The sequence below is a fragment of the Diadema antillarum genome, unplaced genomic scaffold (genome assembly GCF_040938485.1).
Source record: "Diadema antillarum isolate AM-2024a unplaced genomic scaffold, OU_Dant_1.0 seq00001146_RagTag, whole genome shotgun sequence".
Classification (NCBI taxonomy): domain Eukaryota; kingdom Metazoa; phylum Echinodermata; class Echinoidea; order Diadematoida; family Diadematidae; genus Diadema; species Diadema antillarum.
The window spans coordinates 386,698-406,480 of NW_027271958.1; the positions used below are offsets into that span (position 1 = coordinate 386,698).

At 39.8% G+C, this 19,783-nt stretch overlaps 1 protein-coding gene across 1 annotated transcript in view; it reads left to right on the forward strand.

Annotated features, from left to right (window-relative positions):
- Positions 1 to 19,443, forward strand: part of LOC139744206 (probable E3 ubiquitin-protein ligase makorin-1) — a 28,084-nt gene extending 8,641 nt beyond the window's left edge. Inside the window, exons 2-7 of the mRNA XM_071654656.1 lie at positions 3,921 to 4,052; positions 6,057 to 6,277; positions 9,192 to 9,424; positions 10,348 to 10,559; positions 12,577 to 12,687; positions 13,131 to 19,443. Of these exons, the coding sequence (XP_071510757.1) occupies positions 3,921 to 4,052; positions 6,057 to 6,277; positions 9,192 to 9,424; positions 10,348 to 10,559; positions 12,577 to 12,687; positions 13,131 to 13,863 (1,642 nt within the window). The 3' untranslated portion in view covers positions 13,864 to 19,443. The remainder of the gene's footprint in view (positions 1 to 3,920; positions 4,053 to 6,056; positions 6,278 to 9,191; positions 9,425 to 10,347; positions 10,560 to 12,576; positions 12,688 to 13,130) is intronic.
- The last annotated feature ends 340 nt before the right edge of the window (positions 19,444 to 19,783 follow it).

The window sequence follows — 19,783 nt, forward strand, 5'->3', positions numbered from 1 at the left end:
CTTATAAGCAGGCATGCATACATACATGCAGCCAAAGTAGACTGTCAGAAACATACTGAATATCAATCTTATGTACCGGTAGTCTGTTGGTGCACAGCATCAGCTATCAGGTGGTAAAGAAGTACAGAAACTGTATTGTCCTGTGAACAATAGTAGCTACACTTAAACACAGACAGGTACAATGTATGGTTATGTGAGACAACATTGGCTGAATGGTGTTATCTATTTGTGTATGACTGAGAGAAATTTTTCAAGTATTGCGCTACATTTTTGGAGGTCTTGTATACATGTACAGTACATTTGCAAACGAAGTACACTTGAACATGAACATGTATTATTGTATGTACATGTACAGTGTACACTGTGTATACACTTGTACAACATTTAGCATTGTGATGATTGATATATATTTGTACATGTATTCTGCCAGACTGATTTCAAGTAAAGGCAAACTGAGCAAGAACAATGTTGGGAGTTTATTACATCATTATATTTAACTAGCAGCACCCGTGGAAATCCACGGGTCTGAGGGCCTCATATTTTTTTGAATTTATTCATATTATTCGCCGCGTTTTTAGTAGTCAAAAAGAAAGAACTTTACTATTTTCTCCTTTCTTCTTTTGCACCCTCTTCTATATACCTATGGCCAGTGCCGTATATACGACACTGCCCATGGCCATCCCCTCCTAACACCTGAGCAGAGGAGCCGGTCCATGGAATGGGACTTTAAAATAACCCCGCTTGCTGTTATCACAGCTAGATCAACTTAGCAGCACCCGTGGAAATTCGAGGATCATCTTTGCCCAAAGATTCTTCCCGTCGAAGCACCGGGGGGGGGGGGGGGGGGGGGGGGTGCCATTGACATTTTGCCCTGCATATCTCCCCCTTCCCCATGCCATTCGCCCTCAGTCTCGACGCCCGTTGAAAAAAACAAACAAACAATACATTAGACCTATCTGTCCCCAACGCACACACATCTTTTCTCTTCATGAAAAAGCTGAAAAGTGGCGTATGTCATGAACAATATTCATTTCACCACGTACGTCATTAAAAAAAAAATACAACCCACACAACAATATGTTTACATATCCTCGCCCGTTTATCTGCTTCAGACTGTACATTATCATTATTTTCATTATTTCATGAATACTATTATTGTATCATCATTTAATAAATATTATTTTGGGAGGGAAGATGATATAGTCATTATAGGTTTGATAAGCAGGCATCCGTGGGTATTTATTCATATTATTTTTCGCCGCGTTTTTAGTAGTCAGAAAGAAAGAACTTTATTATTTTCTCCTTCCTTCTTTTGCACCCTCTTCTACCCATGGCCATCCCATCCTAACACATGAGCTGAGGAGCCGGTCCATGGAATGGGACTTTAAAATAACCCCGCTTGCTGTTATCACAGATCAACTTAGCAGCACCCGTGGAAATTCGAGGATTGTCTTCTTTGCCCAAAGATTCTTCCCGTCGAAGCACGGGGGAAGGGGGTGCCATTGACATTTTGCCCTGCATATTTCCCCCTTCCCCATGCCATTCGCCCTCAGTCTCGACGCCCGTTGAAAAAAAACAAACAAACAATACATGAGACCTATCTGTCCCCAACGCACACACATCTTTTCTCTTCATGAAAAAGCTGAAAAGTGGCGTATGTCATGAACAATATTCATTTTACCACGTACGTCATTCAAAAAAAAAAATACAACCCACACAACAATATGTTTACATATCCTCGCCCGTTTATCTGCTTCAGACTGTACATTATCATTATTTTCATTATTTTATGAATACTATTATTGTATCATCATTTAATAAATATTTTTTTGGGAGGGAAGATGATATAGTCATTATAGGTTTAATAAGCAGGCATCCGTGGGTATTTATTTATATTATTTTTCGCCACGTTTTTAGTAGTCAGAAAGAAAGAACTTTATTATTTTCTCCTTCCTTCTTTTGCACCCTCTTCTACCCATGGCCATCCCCTCCTAACACATGAGCTGAGGAGCCGGTCCATGGAATGGGACTTTAAAATAACCCCGCTTGCTGTTATCACATATCAACTTAGCAGCACCCGTGGAAATTCGAGGATTGTCTTCTTTGCCCAAAGATTCTTCCCGTCGAAGCACGGGGGAAGGGGGTGCCATTGACATTTTGCCCTGCATATCTCCCCTCCCCCATGCCATTTACCCTCAGTCTCGACGCCCGTTGGAAAAAAAAAAAAAACATGAGCCCTTTCTTGCCCCAACGCACGTACACATCTTTTCTCTTCATGAAAAAGCTAAAAAATGGCGTATGTCATGAATAATATTTATTTTTTAACACATCATTTAAAAAAAAGAATCCCACACAACAACAATATGTTTACATAATCCTCACCCGTTTATCTGCTTCAGACTGTACATTATCATTATTGTTATTATTATGAATACTATTATTACATTTAATTTCATTTAATAAAATTATTTTTGGAGGGGAGATGATAGTCATTATAGCTTTAATAAGTAGGCACCTGTGGGAATCCATGGGTCTCAGGGCCTCGTATTTTTTCTTTAATATTTCTTTTCCCACGTAATGGGAGAAAGAAAAATATTTTTGTCGTCATTTGCTCCCTCTTTTTTTATTTTTATCACCAAAACTTGGTTTGATGCACCATAGAACCACACATTTTGATGTCCACTTGTAACTTCAAAAATTGGCGGTCAGCAAAGCGAGGGTTTCCCCCGCGTCCGCTCGTCTCATGAATATTCATGTTTACAGCAGCCATAGTAAACGAATGAACAGCGGGCGCGTGTACTCTGATATGGAAGGGTACGATCGGCAAGGACAAAATTTAAGTGGATATTTAGCCCTCCTGAACAGTCTGAGTACAATGATACCCAACTTGAGAGTAAATTAAATGACATACCTGAGCTGCAGTATCCTGCAGTTGTGCAAAATACAATAAAATAACAGCATTCGTTGTTTTCATTTGGGCACGCCAATGGCGAACGTCGCTGTACGTAAATGCCCTTGTACTAACAATGACCGCGCCGTGTATTGATATACCCAAGGAGGTATGCCTCCTTGATATACCATATTGAGTGTCCATATCACGCGCACGCAGATAGTGTTTCGTGTAACCATCGTCAATACATACACAGGCTCAGGCCACACACTGGCATACCGTACCCGAGAGTACATTGTGTGTGTGCGTGCGTGTCCACCGGAATATGACAGAGATTTCGCTGCACGCCATCATCTTTTTGACTTTAGTATCCCCACTGTCTCTGCAAGCTAAAAGATGGACGATCGAGAAAGCAGGAGGCCAGCGCAGGATCGATGAATATTGAAACGCTCGGCTCTTTCGTCACGCACAAAAATGCATTATGCATTTGGCTAATTATTTTTTCTTTTTCGTCCTCGACGTCGACACGGAGGTGGAGAGGGGACGAAACCCGCGCCATTCGATGTAGGATACTCTCCTGCGGCCGACGGCACCGGTCGCAGCTGCCCGGAGCCGACGGCTCGGGAGGAGATAGAGAAACCAGCAACGCCGAAATAAAACAGGAAATACATAAGGCCGCGACAACAACAACAACTTCCGCTATTATATATATAGATTTGGTTTTACATGCAGGGAGAAGACAAAATGACGTACAGTACATGTACAATGTACACTGTGCATACAATTGTATGAATAGGAGGCAATAATGTGTTCTTTGCATTAACTTGCCTAAATACCCCAGTGGTGCTGTATTACAATGCAGCTAATTTTAAGAAATGTTTCAATACAGGAGAAAGAATTCAAGTGCAGGGTAGGAGTTCTGCTATGGTGAGTTAGCAAAAAAAGCTGTGATGCCACAGTGCCATGACCTATGGAATATATATAATCTTGCATGATATATATGTGTTTGTGTTTGTCCTTTGCTCTGCAGGTATTTTATCCATGGCATGTGCAGGGAAGGGGAAAGATGTGCGTATGCTCACTACAGATCTGACCCCGGGGTGAAGTCCAATGTGTGTCGCTATTACCTCCAGGGGAAATGCCTTTATGGAGAAGCCTGCAAGTAAGCAATCTGTCATGTATATTGTCACTTACAATTAAATGTCTTGTATACAAAGGGTTCATGCTTGTTTCCGTTGGAGCCGTAGCCCACTGCAGGCTGGAAAGTTCATGTGTGAGGGGGAGGAGCTGTATATTATATGTAATGACATTGATGAATTATAAAGGAGAAGCCTGTTTTATTCAAAGAAGATATGTGCTTCCATGCTACAGTGTAAATATTCATACACACAGGTATTTACAGCATTGCAGTGAGAATTCACTATTTAAGTTCGGATCTTACATTGTAGATGTGCTTTGGTTAGTTAATATCATTTTTTTTTTTTTTTTTTTTTTTTTTGGTACCACTGTTAACTTTCTGTGAGGATTTGCACATGATAGAAGCATGTGCAGTATTTGGGTTTGGAGTATTGGTATCTTTTAACCAGGGTAAGGAGAAGCTTGGTGCGTAATCCCGTTTCAGGTTGTTTTTTTTGTTTTTTCTTCTTTTTTTCTGGTTAAAATTAATGCACAGAAACAGCTTATTTCTATGGAGATAAAATGTGTTGATTTGTGTTTAAAATGTGTCCCAAGTTGACCCTTTTTAAGTATTTGCAGCGTTCCATTCAAGTACAATCGTAGTTTTACTCCTATTGAGGCAGAAACTGTTCAGCATTTTACTGTGTCAAAGTCATGACCCTGGGTTGCATGCTTTGCTGAAGTCAATTTGTCCAATTATGAGTAATATCATTGGGGCACACAGCTGACTAGACAGCCTGCCAAATTACGACATTGTATAGTATAGGGCATACGGCATGTGTGTCACAGTGTGACTGATCTGTGAGACCAGTGAGATGCTTGGCCATCTGCCAGTTGTTTGTAACAATGCTTGTCCAAAATGTCAGTTCAATGTGTATGAAACAGTCTTTAAAAGATTATCCTGCAAGAAATATTTCACATTGGATTTTACATGCGAAAATGTATGATTTTGATAGCTTTTCTCATCTTGTAGTCCTTGTGCAGTTCTGTACTGTAAATGTATCATTTATTATACTTTTAGTTGTCCTGCCTTTGTTTTAGTATTAGAAGTGTTAATCATGAGTCACCTTACCCTCGTCCCACAAAGCTTGATGATTTTGCTGTAACCTTGGCCCCCACACAGTATTTGGATTATATACAATCATTCAGTAAACATTGCCAAATCTTTAAACAGACTACAAAAATTTCATGACATGATTCTGGCATCTGTGTATGCAAATTTTGTTGACTTCAAGCAGCATGTCATGTTCAAAGAAACAATGACACACATACATGTACAGTTGTACAATGTACTTGTGCAAGCAGCCACCAATATTTTCTGTCTGGTCAGGGGACCGTTTCATGAAACTTTTTGTCAGTGATTTACACTGACAACTGTTAAAAGCTACTGAAATCCTTGCATCTGATTGGCTGATAGCAAATTTGTCGATGAAAATCTCCGAACTCGTTGATGAAATGCCCCCCTGGTCTTACTTTTAAAGATATACACAAAAAAGAAAAGGGTTTGCTGAGAATGAGCACACTGCACACTGTCTGTATAAGACCATGGTTATGGAATACAATGTGTTATGGATGGAATAGTGACATTACTGTAAGAAGATTCAGAAATCAAAGACTGAAATTCATGTGATGATAAGCAATGTTGCATTACAATGTATACATCATTATTATGTAATGAGCAGTGCTAGATTTTTATGGTGATATTCTTTCGTCTTAAAATTTTGTTTTGGTTTTTTTTTTCTTTTTTGGCCGGGGGGGGGGGGGGGGGGGGGGGGGGGTAGTATTTTCTTAGATTCAGTTGCCCTGTTCCCAAAAAAACCATCCACACCAAATAGGTAGTACATGTTTCAAAATAAGAATTATGTTTTGATTTAACACACTGTGAGTTTATCAAGTCATCATACATACAGATGGAAATATACTTTCACTTTAATGTGAATGAAAGGTACTTACATGTAGCTATTTGAACATGTTTTGATACCTGTTTCAGGTTTCAGCATGTAGCACCAGCCAACCAGAAGACCAGCGGCCCATCACCCACTGTGGTGTCGGTGAAAGACAAGGACATCAAATCAAACCTGACAACTCTGGGCCAAAGTGGCAAGGAAGAGAGTGAGAATGCCCAGCATCAAGATTCGGGCAGCAAATACCGCATGGCAGACCTCATCAATGCCAAAGAGTTCATCCCAGGTCAACCATTCCAAGGGTCATGTAAGACACAAATTTCTTAATGGTTTTGATAAAGAAACATTGACTGCTGAACAGCATCACCCAAAATATTTCCATATATGTAAAGGGATTCTTCAAACAAAAGATAATGTGAAAAAGTGCTATGTAGGGGCATTACACAGTCTCAGCAGTGCAGTTGGTTTTAATGTGTATGGTGAGCTTTATAGAGTAGTCCACATTTTGTGTCATACATTTTCTTGACAGGAAGAAATTTTATCACAGTTGAAGCAATCACCTCAGTCATAAGACCTATGCAATCATACAAAAGCAACAATGAGAGTCCAGGATACAAGTTTGATGATATGTTTAGAATAGAACAATGAAACTTTTCAGTTTAAGAGATTCTGTGTTATGTGAAGAGAAGTAAGCGCTATGATTTAATGAACCATAAGATCATATATATTTGCATAAACTTTAGTTGTGAGCATCAAATCTTGATTACCTAATGTGTCAGAGTTCCACAATTTCATAATTCCAATGTAAACAAGAAAGCTGATTAGCTTAATTTTGTTCATTTAGTGATAACAAAGTGAATAAAACTGACATTCTGGTGGTTCCCTGAGAAAACATGCAGTAGGACATATGACCGAGAATGGAACATTTCATATTGTATTTTCAAATTGAATGTGTTTCAAGAGCAAAATAAAGGAGAGCATCAATTGAAAAGTTCAGTTTAATGGAAACTCGTTAATGAACTAAATGACTGTTATCTCTTCATTTTTAGCTCACCTGAGCCAAAGGCTCAAGTGAGCTATTGCGATCGCCCTTCGTCCGGCGTCCGTCGTGCGTCGTGCGTCGTGCGTCGTGTGTCGTCTGTCGTCCGTCGTCCGTCGTCCGTCGTCCGTCGTGCGTCGTGCGTAAACTTTTTACATTTTCATCTTCTTCTTGAAAACCCCAAGACCGATTTTCATCAAACTTGGCAGGTAGCATCCCTAGGGGGTTAGGAACTCAATTTCTTAAAATGGGCACCATGCCCCACCCAGGGGGCCCCCAGGGGGCCCAAACTCCCCAAAATTAAGGAATCTGTAAAAATCTTCTTCTCTAGAACCAGAAGTGATAGAGCTAAGTTAATACTATGAGTTAGTACATTGATGACTGTAGTTTCAAGTTTGTTCATGGCAGAATCAGGGGTGCCCCCCTTGGGACCCAGGGGAGGGGGTGGGGGAAGGGTTCTAATGGGGCCTAAATTGTACATTTTCATCTTCTTCTTGAAAACCCCATGACCCATTTTCACCAAACTTGGCAGGTAGCATCCCTAGGGGGTTTGGAACTCAATTTGTTAAAATGGGCACCATGCCCCACCCAGGGGGCCCCCAGGGGTCCCAAACCCCCCAAAATTAAGGAATCCGCAAAAATCTTCTTCTCTAGAACCAGAAGTGATAGAGCTAAGTTAATACTATGAGTTAGTACATTGATGACTGTAGTTTCAAGTTTGTTCATGCAGAATCAGGGGTGCCCCCTTGGGACCCAGGGGAGGGGATGAGGAGGGGTCCTAATGGGCCTAAATTGTACATTTTTATCTTCTTCTTGAAACCCCATGACCCATTTTCACCAAACTTGGCAGGTAGCATCCCTAGGGGGTTAGGATCTCAATTTGTTAAAATGGGCACCATGCCCAACCCAGGGGCCCCCAGGGGTCCCAAACCCCCCAAATGAAGGAATCTTTATAAATCTTCTCTAGGAATCAGAAGTTATAGAGCTGAGATAATATTATGAGTGAGTACATTAATGACTGTAGTTTCAAGTTTGTTCATAGGAGATCCAGGGGTGCCCCTCTTGGGTAAGGGGGGGGGGGGGGTGGTTGAAGGGTCCAAATGGGGGCCTGAATTGTACATTTTCATCTTCTTCCTGAAAACCTCATGATGGATTTTTGTCAAACTTGGCAGGTAGCATCCCTAGGGGGGTCAGGATCTCAATTTATCAAAATGGGCACCATGCCCCACCCAGAGGGCCCCAGGGGGCCCCAATCCCCCCAAATTAAGGAATCTTAAAAAAATTGGGCCCTTATTGTACATTTTCATCTTCTACTTGAGAATGCCTGGTCAAATTTTGGTAGAGCTGTGAATAATTTAGATTAGTGACTGCGTGAAAGGTGAACTTGCGATACTCAGGTGAGCGCTAGACCCGCGGGTCTCTTCTTCTTCTTGAGAATCCCATCACTGATTTTCACTAAACTTGGCAGGTAGCATCCCTAGGGGATTGGGATCTCAATCAGTTTCAAATGGGCACCATGGCCCACCTGACGAGCCTACAGGGGGCCACAACCCCCAAAATCAAGGAATCTTTAAAACTCTTCTCTAGAACATGATAGAGCTGGGTTACTATGAGTTAGTACATTGATGATGTAGTTTCAAGTTTGTTCATGGCCTAATCAGGAGTGCCACCCCCCCCCCCCCCCCCCCCCCCCCCCCCGTTTGCACCCAGGGAGGGTGTTGGGAGGGGTCCTAATGGGGCCTAAATTGTATATTTTCATCTTCTTCTTGAGGAAAAGTACCCCTTGACTGATTTTTACTCAACTTGGCAGGTAGCATCCCCAGGGAGATAGGATCTCAATTTGTTTCAGATGGGCACCATGCCCCACCTGGGGGACCTTGGGGGGGGGGGGGGGGGGGATGGAACAACTATCCAAAATCAGTGACCTGTGTATTATTTGTATAATATCAGTATTGTACTTCCACCACAGGTGTCTGTATTTCAACGAATAAAAGACTGACGGCTGGGTGAAATGAACCTGATATTAGTAACTTAGTAGCACTTATTAACTCTTAAACTGCCCCTTCCCCAAGTTTGCAATGTTCTTTAGGTAGACATCTACAAGAATCGTGGAAGGTAAATTTGCGATGCTCAGGTGAGCGCGTGACCCGTGGGTCTCTTGTTTTTTTTCCCGGAAATGTAGTACCTCCAACCTACAGTGCAGCAGCCAAGAAGACCGGTGAAAGTAATGCTCTGGTCATCTCAGCAGAACCTGACAGTCCTGGGCCTCCTCAGGGAGTCCTGTGCCCGTATGCCATGAAGGGAACCTGTCGCTATGGCACCAAGTGTCTCTACATGCATGGAGAGGTCTGTGATCTCTGTGGTGAGGCTTGCTTGATGCCATTTGATGATGAGCAAAACAAGCAACATCGATTGGTATGTATTCCTGTTCTCCTCGTAAGTCATCATTTAATACAATGATGCCAGACAAGATAAACAAGAAAATGTTTTCTGTATATACCAATGTATGTTCAAATTCTTAACATATCATCTCAGAGGAATTCAAATCATACTTGAGAGCTTTAATGGCATTTTTCTTAAGGCTTTCCTTACTGGCGACTAAAGTTTGCAGTCTTTTTCCTATCTTTAAGGTGACTTTATTTGTACTGATGTGGTCAGACAAGTATTTGATTTGTACATTAGCTATAATCTTTAGGCTGTAGTAGATATTATTGATCAAGACCACTTAACAAATTGTTTCCATGATTCAGACATTTGTACACACATTGAAATCCTCAAAAGGGAACATGTTTTAGCCTCTTTTTCATATATTTCAGGGATAACAACACCCTTTGTCTTACAGTGCACATATTTTGTTCTGGATTGTTGTGTTGTATTGTGTTCAGGTGTATGTCATTACTGTCTCTTACCATGGAGTCAATAGTTTGGAGACAGAGTATGTATAATTCAAATAGAAACTGACAGTGCTTATGTGGAATTTAAGCAGTAGCATAAGAGAGTTTGTTCACAAATTACAGTTTGTAAAATGTGATACTTGATTAAATGCCTGTATTAAGAAAGACAAGAGTTAGTTAACTGAGTGATTGTTGACTGGTCTTCTTTTTCTTGATATCTACAGACCTTCATAATTTTGCAGAATTGTTTTTCTCTTCTCTTTCCTGTTTACTGAAAACTTTTGTAAAAAAGAAAATGATATTCCAGTTTATACGTCATTCTATCTTTGCAAAATGCAAGTATGTTTGTGTTTGTGAAGAGAGAGACATATAAAAATCTTTAAATATCTGTGATGATCATTCAGTGTTTGGATGTTTAAAATGATAATTCACATTGTATCCCAGGATTGCCTCAAGAAGCATGAGAAAGAGATGCAGGAGGCATTTCTGTACCAGCAGAGTAAAGATATAGTCTGCGGCATCTGTATGGAAACCATCATGGACAAGTCGCCACGGGAACGCAAATTTGGCATCCTCTCAGACTGCACTCACCCTTACTGCTTGGATTGCATCAGGAAGTGGCGGAGCGGAAAGCAGTTTGAGAAGACTATCATCAGGTAGGATGAATAATGCACACCTGTGTCTCTTGTGCTGTAGTTTGCTGCTGATTAATGTGTAGATATCTGCTCTACACCCTCACTTTTCAACCAGTGGGTCGCGAAGCGCTCGCAGGGGGTAGCAATGTAGGCCAGAATCAAATAGAAAAGAAAAATACGTATGGGATCTAACTGGGCCTCAAAAGATTTGTGGAAGCCAAATTTGGTGTCGGGTTGGAATTTTGAGAAGCATGGCTCTACACCATTTCATTGTATAAAGGGGAATCTTGGGACAAGGTCAGATGAAGTCAAAAACTGCATATATAATGAGGGAAGTCATTGCCTAAATTTCTATTATGTGTTAACCTATGGCCAAGTGTTATTTCTTGAGATTGCAAGGCAACTGTGAGCAAAAAAAAATAAAGAAGAACAAAGGAGTTTGGTGTGGAGGTTTGATGAAACAAAATAAGCAGAAAATCACCAACCATTTGGAGCAAGGCGCAAAGCAGCAGATTTATGACTTTTATACCAAATGAACGAGTAACGGAAGTGATGTTCTTGTAATCGATAATGTGCATGCTTCTGTAGCTTAAGCCAAGAAAAAAAAGAGAAAAAGTACGATGTACCTGTAGTTTCTTGTCCCTGCGCTCATCTGATGAAGATATCAAAATTGTGTAATTCACATCCCTGTCTGCATCCTTTTTTAGTTGCCATTTTTTTATATTTACTATTTTTGGGCAGCCGCAAATACACGGGAAATACATGTGCCGAAGCATGTGTTGAGTTAATAGAATCTCTGATAGTGCATACTCTCTATCCTACCGCTGGGCAAGAATGATCCACAAACCTGCTGCTGTGTGTACTGTGCTACTGTGTTCCTGGATGCGGCACGCTGTAGAGAACATCAGCACTGATGTCATGAATGGACAAGTTGTCGCTGCACAACACTTGTGTATCAATGGTTATGTACTTGTACCCACTATCACGCTAGGAAGCTAGTTGTAGTATCGCACTTCCTCGTGAATGGTTTTCAAATTTGTCCTAAATATTTCTCAACCTAACACACTTGCATCTGAGTCTCTAAAGTGCAGTAGAAGGCACTTTAAGACACTTATACACATTATGAATACCTCGATGATTGGAATGCACTGTACTTGAGCAGTGGGTCACAGTACTACAGTGCACTCCTGTTATAACGAAATGCTCGGGACCGGCAGTTTTATTTCGTTATAATGAAATTTCGTTATAACCGAACAAATACAATATATAACGAAAACAAGGAAGCCATGCATATATGATATTCTGTTTGTTGAATACTCGTCATGCACTGGAAAGCTATGTGAACATTAAAACAAATAGTTAATCAATTTCAGATTATTGTATTACAATAACGCAAGTTCCCCTCGGAAACTCTGCGTGACACACCAAGCGAACACATAGTGATTTGAGGCGTTCGCCCATGCAGAGACGTTATAAATCCCTCGTTCCGCTACGTATTTTCGAAAGCGATCCGCATTTCGTTATAACGGAGCACATTTCTTTTGTTTTTCTTTGTCAGTGGTGCTCGAAAAAGACTTCGTTATAACGAAAATTTCGCTATAACCGTGTTCGTTATGAGCGAATTTTGTACCATAGACATTCATGGCGATAATTTTGGGACCAGAAATTTTACTTCGTTATAACAAAATTTTGTTATAACCGTGTTCGTTGCAACGGGAGTGCACTGTATAATACGTACACATACACGGTAGCACAGCCAGTGGTAAGATACTTAACGTACACTGCCGTGACTTCTAGGTCACATGAGGCAGAGTATGCCATGTGTATTACGTGTATGCTGTGAATGATCTATTACTTGCCACAGGGAGATAACATGTTTGAGAATATTTGATGTTGTGCAATTCAGATCTTTGGTGATATCAATACTATTAAAGGGACCAACATATCTATTGACATTACGCATTTTGCTTGACGTGAACCAAAGAAACGTGATTCTTAACTCTGTCCTTGTCTGTGTATGTCATATGTCATGTATCAGGGGCTGTCCCACCTGTCGCAAGATGTCAAACTTTGTGACCCCTAGTGACTATTGGGTGGAGGACCCTGAGGAGAAGCTCAAGCTGATTGAAAAGTACAAAGCTGCTCTGAGGTATGTCTCTTTTGTCTAATTTTGTCTTAATGTCCGCCATTGTAGGCAATACTTTCCCTTCTTGAAATTGGATGGTAATTTTAGTCAGTGGGCAAATGTTGCCAACAAAGAAGTGTACAATTCTGTGTAATGAAAGTGCTCCACAAATGTCATTTCATATAGCAGTTATATCCAAAGTATATAGTAAATTTCTATGCGATACCAGGGAATTTATTCCCAGCTTTGAAGGGAGAGGCCCTATCTGCAGATCAGTGGGGATATCTGCAGCTTGGAATCAGTTGTTATGTTTACAATCCATGTAATAAACATTATGAATGAAAGTGTCAGTCTTATTTATCATCTCTTTTTTTTTGCAGGAATCAATATATTATGTCCAGTACGAATGGTAATATTTTGATAGAAGGATTTTAATGTATATCTTACATCTCTGCCTCGGTCTTCAGTTCCAAGCCATGCAAGTACTTTGACCAGGGAAATGGAAAGTGTCCATTTGGGGCAGACTGCTTCTATCTGCATGCTTTCCCAGACGGCACCAAGGAGGACCGCTCTAAGATTCGTCACTGCCGCTCATCCAGCAACAAGATCAAGACACTGCGTCCCCACCTCCTCTGGGAGTTCTTCGAGCAACGCAACAGCCTCTTTGACTTTGGAAGTGATGAAGATGACTTCTTCCTGTTCGGGTCATCCCTCTGGCATGACGAATGGGATTACTTCAGCGAGCTGAGTGAGGCTGATGACTTTCTTGACTACCTGCAGTACATGGGATCCGACGGCGACAGCGAGAACGACTTCGACTCGGACTGGAGTGGTGACATCCCAACATCTGGAGATGGGGAGGAGAATGTTGGACCACTGGAGGAGGGTCACTATGAGGATGGAGAGGTGGATGCTGATGATGAGTGGGAAGAAGGGAATGAGGATGGGAATGGGGGAGAGGGTGATGGAGAGGATGAAGGAGAGGAGAGGGAAGCACACCAAGAAGTGGAGGAGGAGGAGGAGGAGGATGTAGAGGAGGAGGAAGAGGAAGATGAGGAGGAGATAGTTGTGGGTGGAATTTGCATAGAGGAGGGGGGAGTGTTATGTGATGGCGCTGGTGATACGGTCAAATCTGTGCAAGCTGATGAGTGTGGGTATAGTGAGGAAGATTCCCAGTATTCAGATTGTGTGGATTGGTGATGAATTAGGGAGGGATCCTCAGAGTTAACCAGGAGAGAAAGAAACCTGGTTTTACATTACCCACCAACCAGCTGAAGAGGAAAATTCAACCAAGCGAGAAAAAACATACTAATCATTGCTGAAGATGAGATGTAATCCGGAGAAAGGCAGTTAACTGGTCAGAGAGTGTATTCACAGCATGCTCACTGTCTGCAGTGGTTATTGGAATAGAAAATACGTGTTGATATTGGAAGGGTCCTAGAATGTGTGTAGTTGATCTGTCTGCTTTATATAGCTACATTGTGTGGTAGCATATAGAGGGATTACGTGTTCTTGTGCTAGACATTATCTGACTGCAATGTGTGTATATAAAATATAAAGAGGGTGTAGCATTCTGGTACTCCTACACTGTTAGTAAGTGTTGCGAGGCTCTAATGCAGCAGTTACAAATATCTAGTTTCACTTGAAAACAAGATTGTCTGTTGAGTTCATGGAGCAAAAGTGTCGTTTTTCCTCTACAAGCACAGTCGTGCGGGCCTTTGTGAAGAGCATTGAATTCATCATCACTCACTGACATAACACTTTCAGTTTGTAGCAGACCTTACACTGGTTCAGTTATGTCTCCTTACAGTCTCCATTCAGTTGGGATTTTGTGTTCCCATCAGTTGGTGGAAGGAAGCCATTTCTGTTGAGGAAGGGGTGAGACAATTTGTTCTTCAGTTTTTGATGCGTTAGACATTCACTTAAATGAGAAAAGTGAAAGCAGCTGTGGAATTATCATCAGTTCCATGGCATGGAATTGTTTGGTGCAATTGAGCAGTGCATTCAGCACCATGCCCAGTAATGAGAGTGGTAGCTGTACGAGTGCACTGGAAAAATATCCAAATTAATCCAGAGAAGTAATCACTGTTGGTCATGTGCAGTGCCAGTATGCCAACTTTTCCAAGTTGTCTTTACTTATTCATGGTCTCACTGTGTATGAGCCTGAATATGATGTTACCAACTCTATGATCTTGCCAAAAAATGTTTCACTTTCACATCTGTTCAATAACAGGAAAGTCATGAACTACTGTAGATTCATGCAGTACTCATAATAGAGAGCGAGAAATGTGATTTCGTATTGATAGTTATAGAAATATATCACAGTTGTGAAAAAATAAAGTGGATGTATGTTACAGCACTTCAATTTTCTTGAATCCTAAGTTATACAATATAGTAATAGTACAGATCTCTATTTTGATTACAGTGAAAATGAAGACTTATTTTATATTTTGAAAAGCAATTAAATTATAGAAATGGTTTACCATGTAGATTACACTTGCAAGATTTTTTCAAAGCAAATGTTATTTATTTCCTTGTAGAACTAGATACTGTGTAGAGAACCACAGAGCAATAGATAACACCATTAAAAATTCAAGAAGATAGTATTAGTAGAGATATTTTTGCTTCAAGAGTAACGTTTGCTTACATTTGTACATGTCTATGTCACCGATTCCATTGTTATTCTAACTTTGTATACATGCCATCTGAGAATGGACATACAAATAGGTTGTGTGACTCTGGGTTCTAAAACCAATGTATTAGAATGTGCCTGTGTTTTTATACATGTATCATCTCTTGTCCATGTGACACCTTTGCATCGATACATGTTCCAGACTAACATGCAAATCTGTGTATAGAGAGGTCTCTTTCCGACGCACATTGGATTCTTTAGTACATGTGCGTGAAGCAGCTTTGTATTGTATAAATCTGCTGACCATTTATCACTCTTCATGTGCCCATCTGCTAATGCATCAGGTAAGAAAGATGACCAGTATTTCCACAATATTGTACGTGCCAAGAAAAATACACTTAATATCTCTTTCTCCGTTTTTCTCTTTTGATATAGTAGCATTGTGGTTGAAAATATTTTATTGACTGACACGACTTTGTAGTGAGAAACACTCAATAATCTTGTGTTAATGCCTCAGCTTTTGATTTTGATTCAAAGTGTGTAAGTGGGGGTGAGATATGATTTGTGTGTATGTGTCTGTTGCTAATTCCGTGTTGTATGCACATATGTGATTGCTTTTCTTTTGACCATACCAAATAGTATTGATTCATTCCATTTGTTTGATGCTGTAGTTACACTGTCAGTCAATTTGTGTTCCTTTAAATATCTGTATTATATTGCTGTTTGCATATTTCACATTGTAAAGGTAATATCTGTGATCATCTTTCATTTATGCAGCAGATACTGTCATTGTCCAATGAGAGAACTGAAATTCATGTCACTCTAATCTGAATAAAGTCACTGTTCAGCACACAGGTGCTGGAATAGGATGTTGGCATATTGTGAGTACATTCCATTATCAAGATTGATTGTACTTCAATTTATTATTTTTTTTTTAATCAGTCCTTCATCACAAAGATAGAAATAGTGGAGTAGTTACACGTCTTAACCCTTAAACATTTTCAAACACTGGAAATTTAGCAAGGGGATGACAACAGATCCAGAAAGTTGAGAAACTCGTGCTGCCTTATCATGCGTATGGATAATGACAGCCTCATGCTCCAGAGGCTCCAAGACCAGCCATAAAGAGAAGAGAGAGAAAAAAATATCTGTGACAGTGATGTTCTTAATGATAGAACTGGATATTAATCGCACCTCGTAATGTTAGAAAAGAGCACTGGTCTTCAGAAAGAGTGTCAAGAGCTTAGCAATGCCGTAGACGGGTCAACTCAAAATGAAATTGAAACAATCTTTAGGTGCATAAAGTGACTCAACTTACACTGAGACAAACCTTGTCCATGCCAGCTGGGTGCTAGAGTATTAGGGTAGACAGTGTCATAGAAACACTGTTGTACAGATTCATGACAGTACTTTGAGGAAACTGTTTGCATCGTGGATGTATAGAAGAATGTGTTAGGATTTAAGGAGAGCATCACTACATTCAAGTCATGTTACTTTTGACAATTGATGGATTTGATGCTGTTTTGAAGGGGGGAAATAGCCAGAAATCCTATCAATCTGACTCTGTCACATCCATATTTTCTCCAGATTTGAAGCATTCTCTCCTTTGCTACACTTTCTTGATAACAAGTTCTAAACTAATTTGCTACGGAATGGAAATTTCATGGCATAATTTATAAAGCATCTTCCTGTTCGCTGTGTTTTGTACAGTGATATTGTATACATTTTACCTTTCAGTTGCTCATGTTAGGTCTATGACTTCATGAATAAGTTGACCATACCCTATGTGCATTTCAGAATATGAATTGTAACCTTTATGTAGGAGTCATCATCACTGGTGTAGACATGTGTTATCACTTACCATATGAAGAAAGGAACACACATTTTTCTCAAACTGTGGTCCCATTAGAAAGCTCACAACAGTCAACAATTTGCTCATTTCTGCTAGAAATGTGTGTATTCAGTTTATCAGACTCAATGCTGCAGTTTATGTTTAACGATTTAGTCACATGATATCTCATGAATTATGTTATGTGGCAGATGTTTATTCAAGATGTGAATACCAACTTGCCTAAACTTTGAGATGGTAGCTAAGTGTAGGACGGACTCTATATCCATGCTCGTTTACAGAATCAAGAAACCATGTATTGTATGTATATATTCCCCCAGAAAACATGGTGTTATCCTTAGAATGTGAAATGTTTCTGTGTCTTACATTTTTTGTTTTAATAGCCAGACATTGCCTTTTTCATTTGGTATTCTGATTATGTGAAAATCATTTATGATATTACTATATTGCTTGATATACATTCGATGTGTGTGTTGTGTTGGTATAATACTGTGGAGATATTTATTCAAACAAACCTGTAGGAAATATTTTGTACTGTTTACATCAGCTTTTGTCAAAGTAAATTTTGTACTTTTGATAAATGAATCGTATCCCATTATTATCGCAGTAACGTTATTGATAAACAAAGGTACTTTTGTTCTTAACGTGGACGTTGGTGCAAAATGTATATTACAATTTTCATGCTTTAGAAATTCAAGCAGATTGTCGGACTGATTCAGCACATGGCAGTAAGCATTACTGGCCACTGAATGAAATGTATTGTAAGAGTGTCATGTGTATGCAACTATTAGCGACGACGAAGATATTGATACTTGTGATAGGCAGTATGTGAAATTATGGAATAGTTATGACCACTCTTCTGCCAGGAAGAGGTTTCTTGCACATTTTTATTCCAAAGCACTTGATGCTAGGCCATACCTAATTAAAGACACATGTACACACACACACACACACACACACACACACACACACACACACACACACACACAAATACACACACATGTACACTGTAGTGTAACAAACTGAAATCAAAGGTTGCATATTATGTTATTTCTTGAGCAAGTGTCAGGTGTGGGGTGAAGGAGTTGTAAGTTTTTATTTGAATGTTATGACTGCTTGGCACAGCAAAATCTTCCCTAATATGAGCAAACTCTCTTGAAGCTGGTAAGTGAACAATGACTATTGTCGAGATGCAATGTGTGTTTGAAATTGGTAGTACCTCATTTGTCAATCTTCCGTTAAACAGACCAATGTCTAACATAGCTGTGTGTGATAATTCGATCTAGGAAATGATTTCTTTATGTGTCTGTACATTTGTGATCAGTGTTCTTTGCAACTTCTGATTATTGACATATTGAAAACTGTCTGCTTGTGAGAAGTAATCTGCATAGTGTTTTATGCAGTAGCTATCGGCTATAAATGTTCCAATTTGCGTCTTTCCTCACTATTGGCAACTATGAAATTTCAAGATTTCCTAATTTAAAGAAATATTTGCAGAAATTTCTAGATGAAATGAGTTTGTTCTGGAGATTTGTTTATCTCTGGCTTGCAGGGTATGTGTAGTTTCCTTAATAGGCAGAATGCAAGCTTGTATCAGTGTTTTGATAGACAACTGTGATATGATATACCAAGCGCTGCCAAGACGCTGCATTCTCCATCTTTGTGACTTTTGAGTACTCTTATTTAGGAGTCCCATGTAATTGCCTTGACAATGACAGCTGTAGCTTCTTACTGTCATCTGGATAACCTTACTAACAAACTGCCTCAGGATAGATTTCTGTTGAGAACACAAAAGAAAAAAAAAACACTATTACCATAGAAACTGTGTAGTCTAGGTAATACAGATTTTGATGAAACTTACTTTGAACGGCATCTGCCATTATTTACATACATGTATGTGTAAGAACTGAGTTGCACATTGAATTTACACATTTCTTTGGCTGTGCAATTCTTCTCTAGGAAGGGTTTAGTCATTTTAACAAAGTTATTTCAAGTAAGCCAAGTCAAAGTTGCATGACAATATGTATGTCTTGCAAAGTATGACATGCAAGCCATTGTCTTGTACTGTGAAACATACAGCAAGGTGATTTGCAATGAACCTACCTCTCTGGAGTATGATAGAGCTGCCTGGTTAGAATGCTCGTTGTGTTTATTTCATGTCAGCAGGGCCCTTCCACTGAACAGGAGAGGTAGCTACACGAGTATGGTGGCACATTGATATTTGTATGTTCATGTATTTAAACACAAGTAGATGTAGAATTGCAAGGTACACCTAATCATAGGTGGTGGAAAAGTAGAATTAGCACAGACACATAGCAGACATACTTGCTTGTGTCCGTGGTCTCTAGTTACTGAAATGGTACATTTGATACCCTGAACTTATACAAAAGTAGATTTATGAAGAAATTACCCTAATGGATGTTAGAAATAAAGTTAGTTTGCAATTGAAAGCAGTATGTTCTTCAAGTGTGTGCTTCTTTCTGTGACATCCATGAGATTTGAAAGATGAATACATGTACTAGTATACAGTGGACTCCCTGTTACAAAGAAGTCCTCAGGACCAGCAGTTTTCTTTCTTTATATCAAAATTTCATTATAACGAACAAGTAATAAAAAACAGTGGATACTGTTGCGGCCTG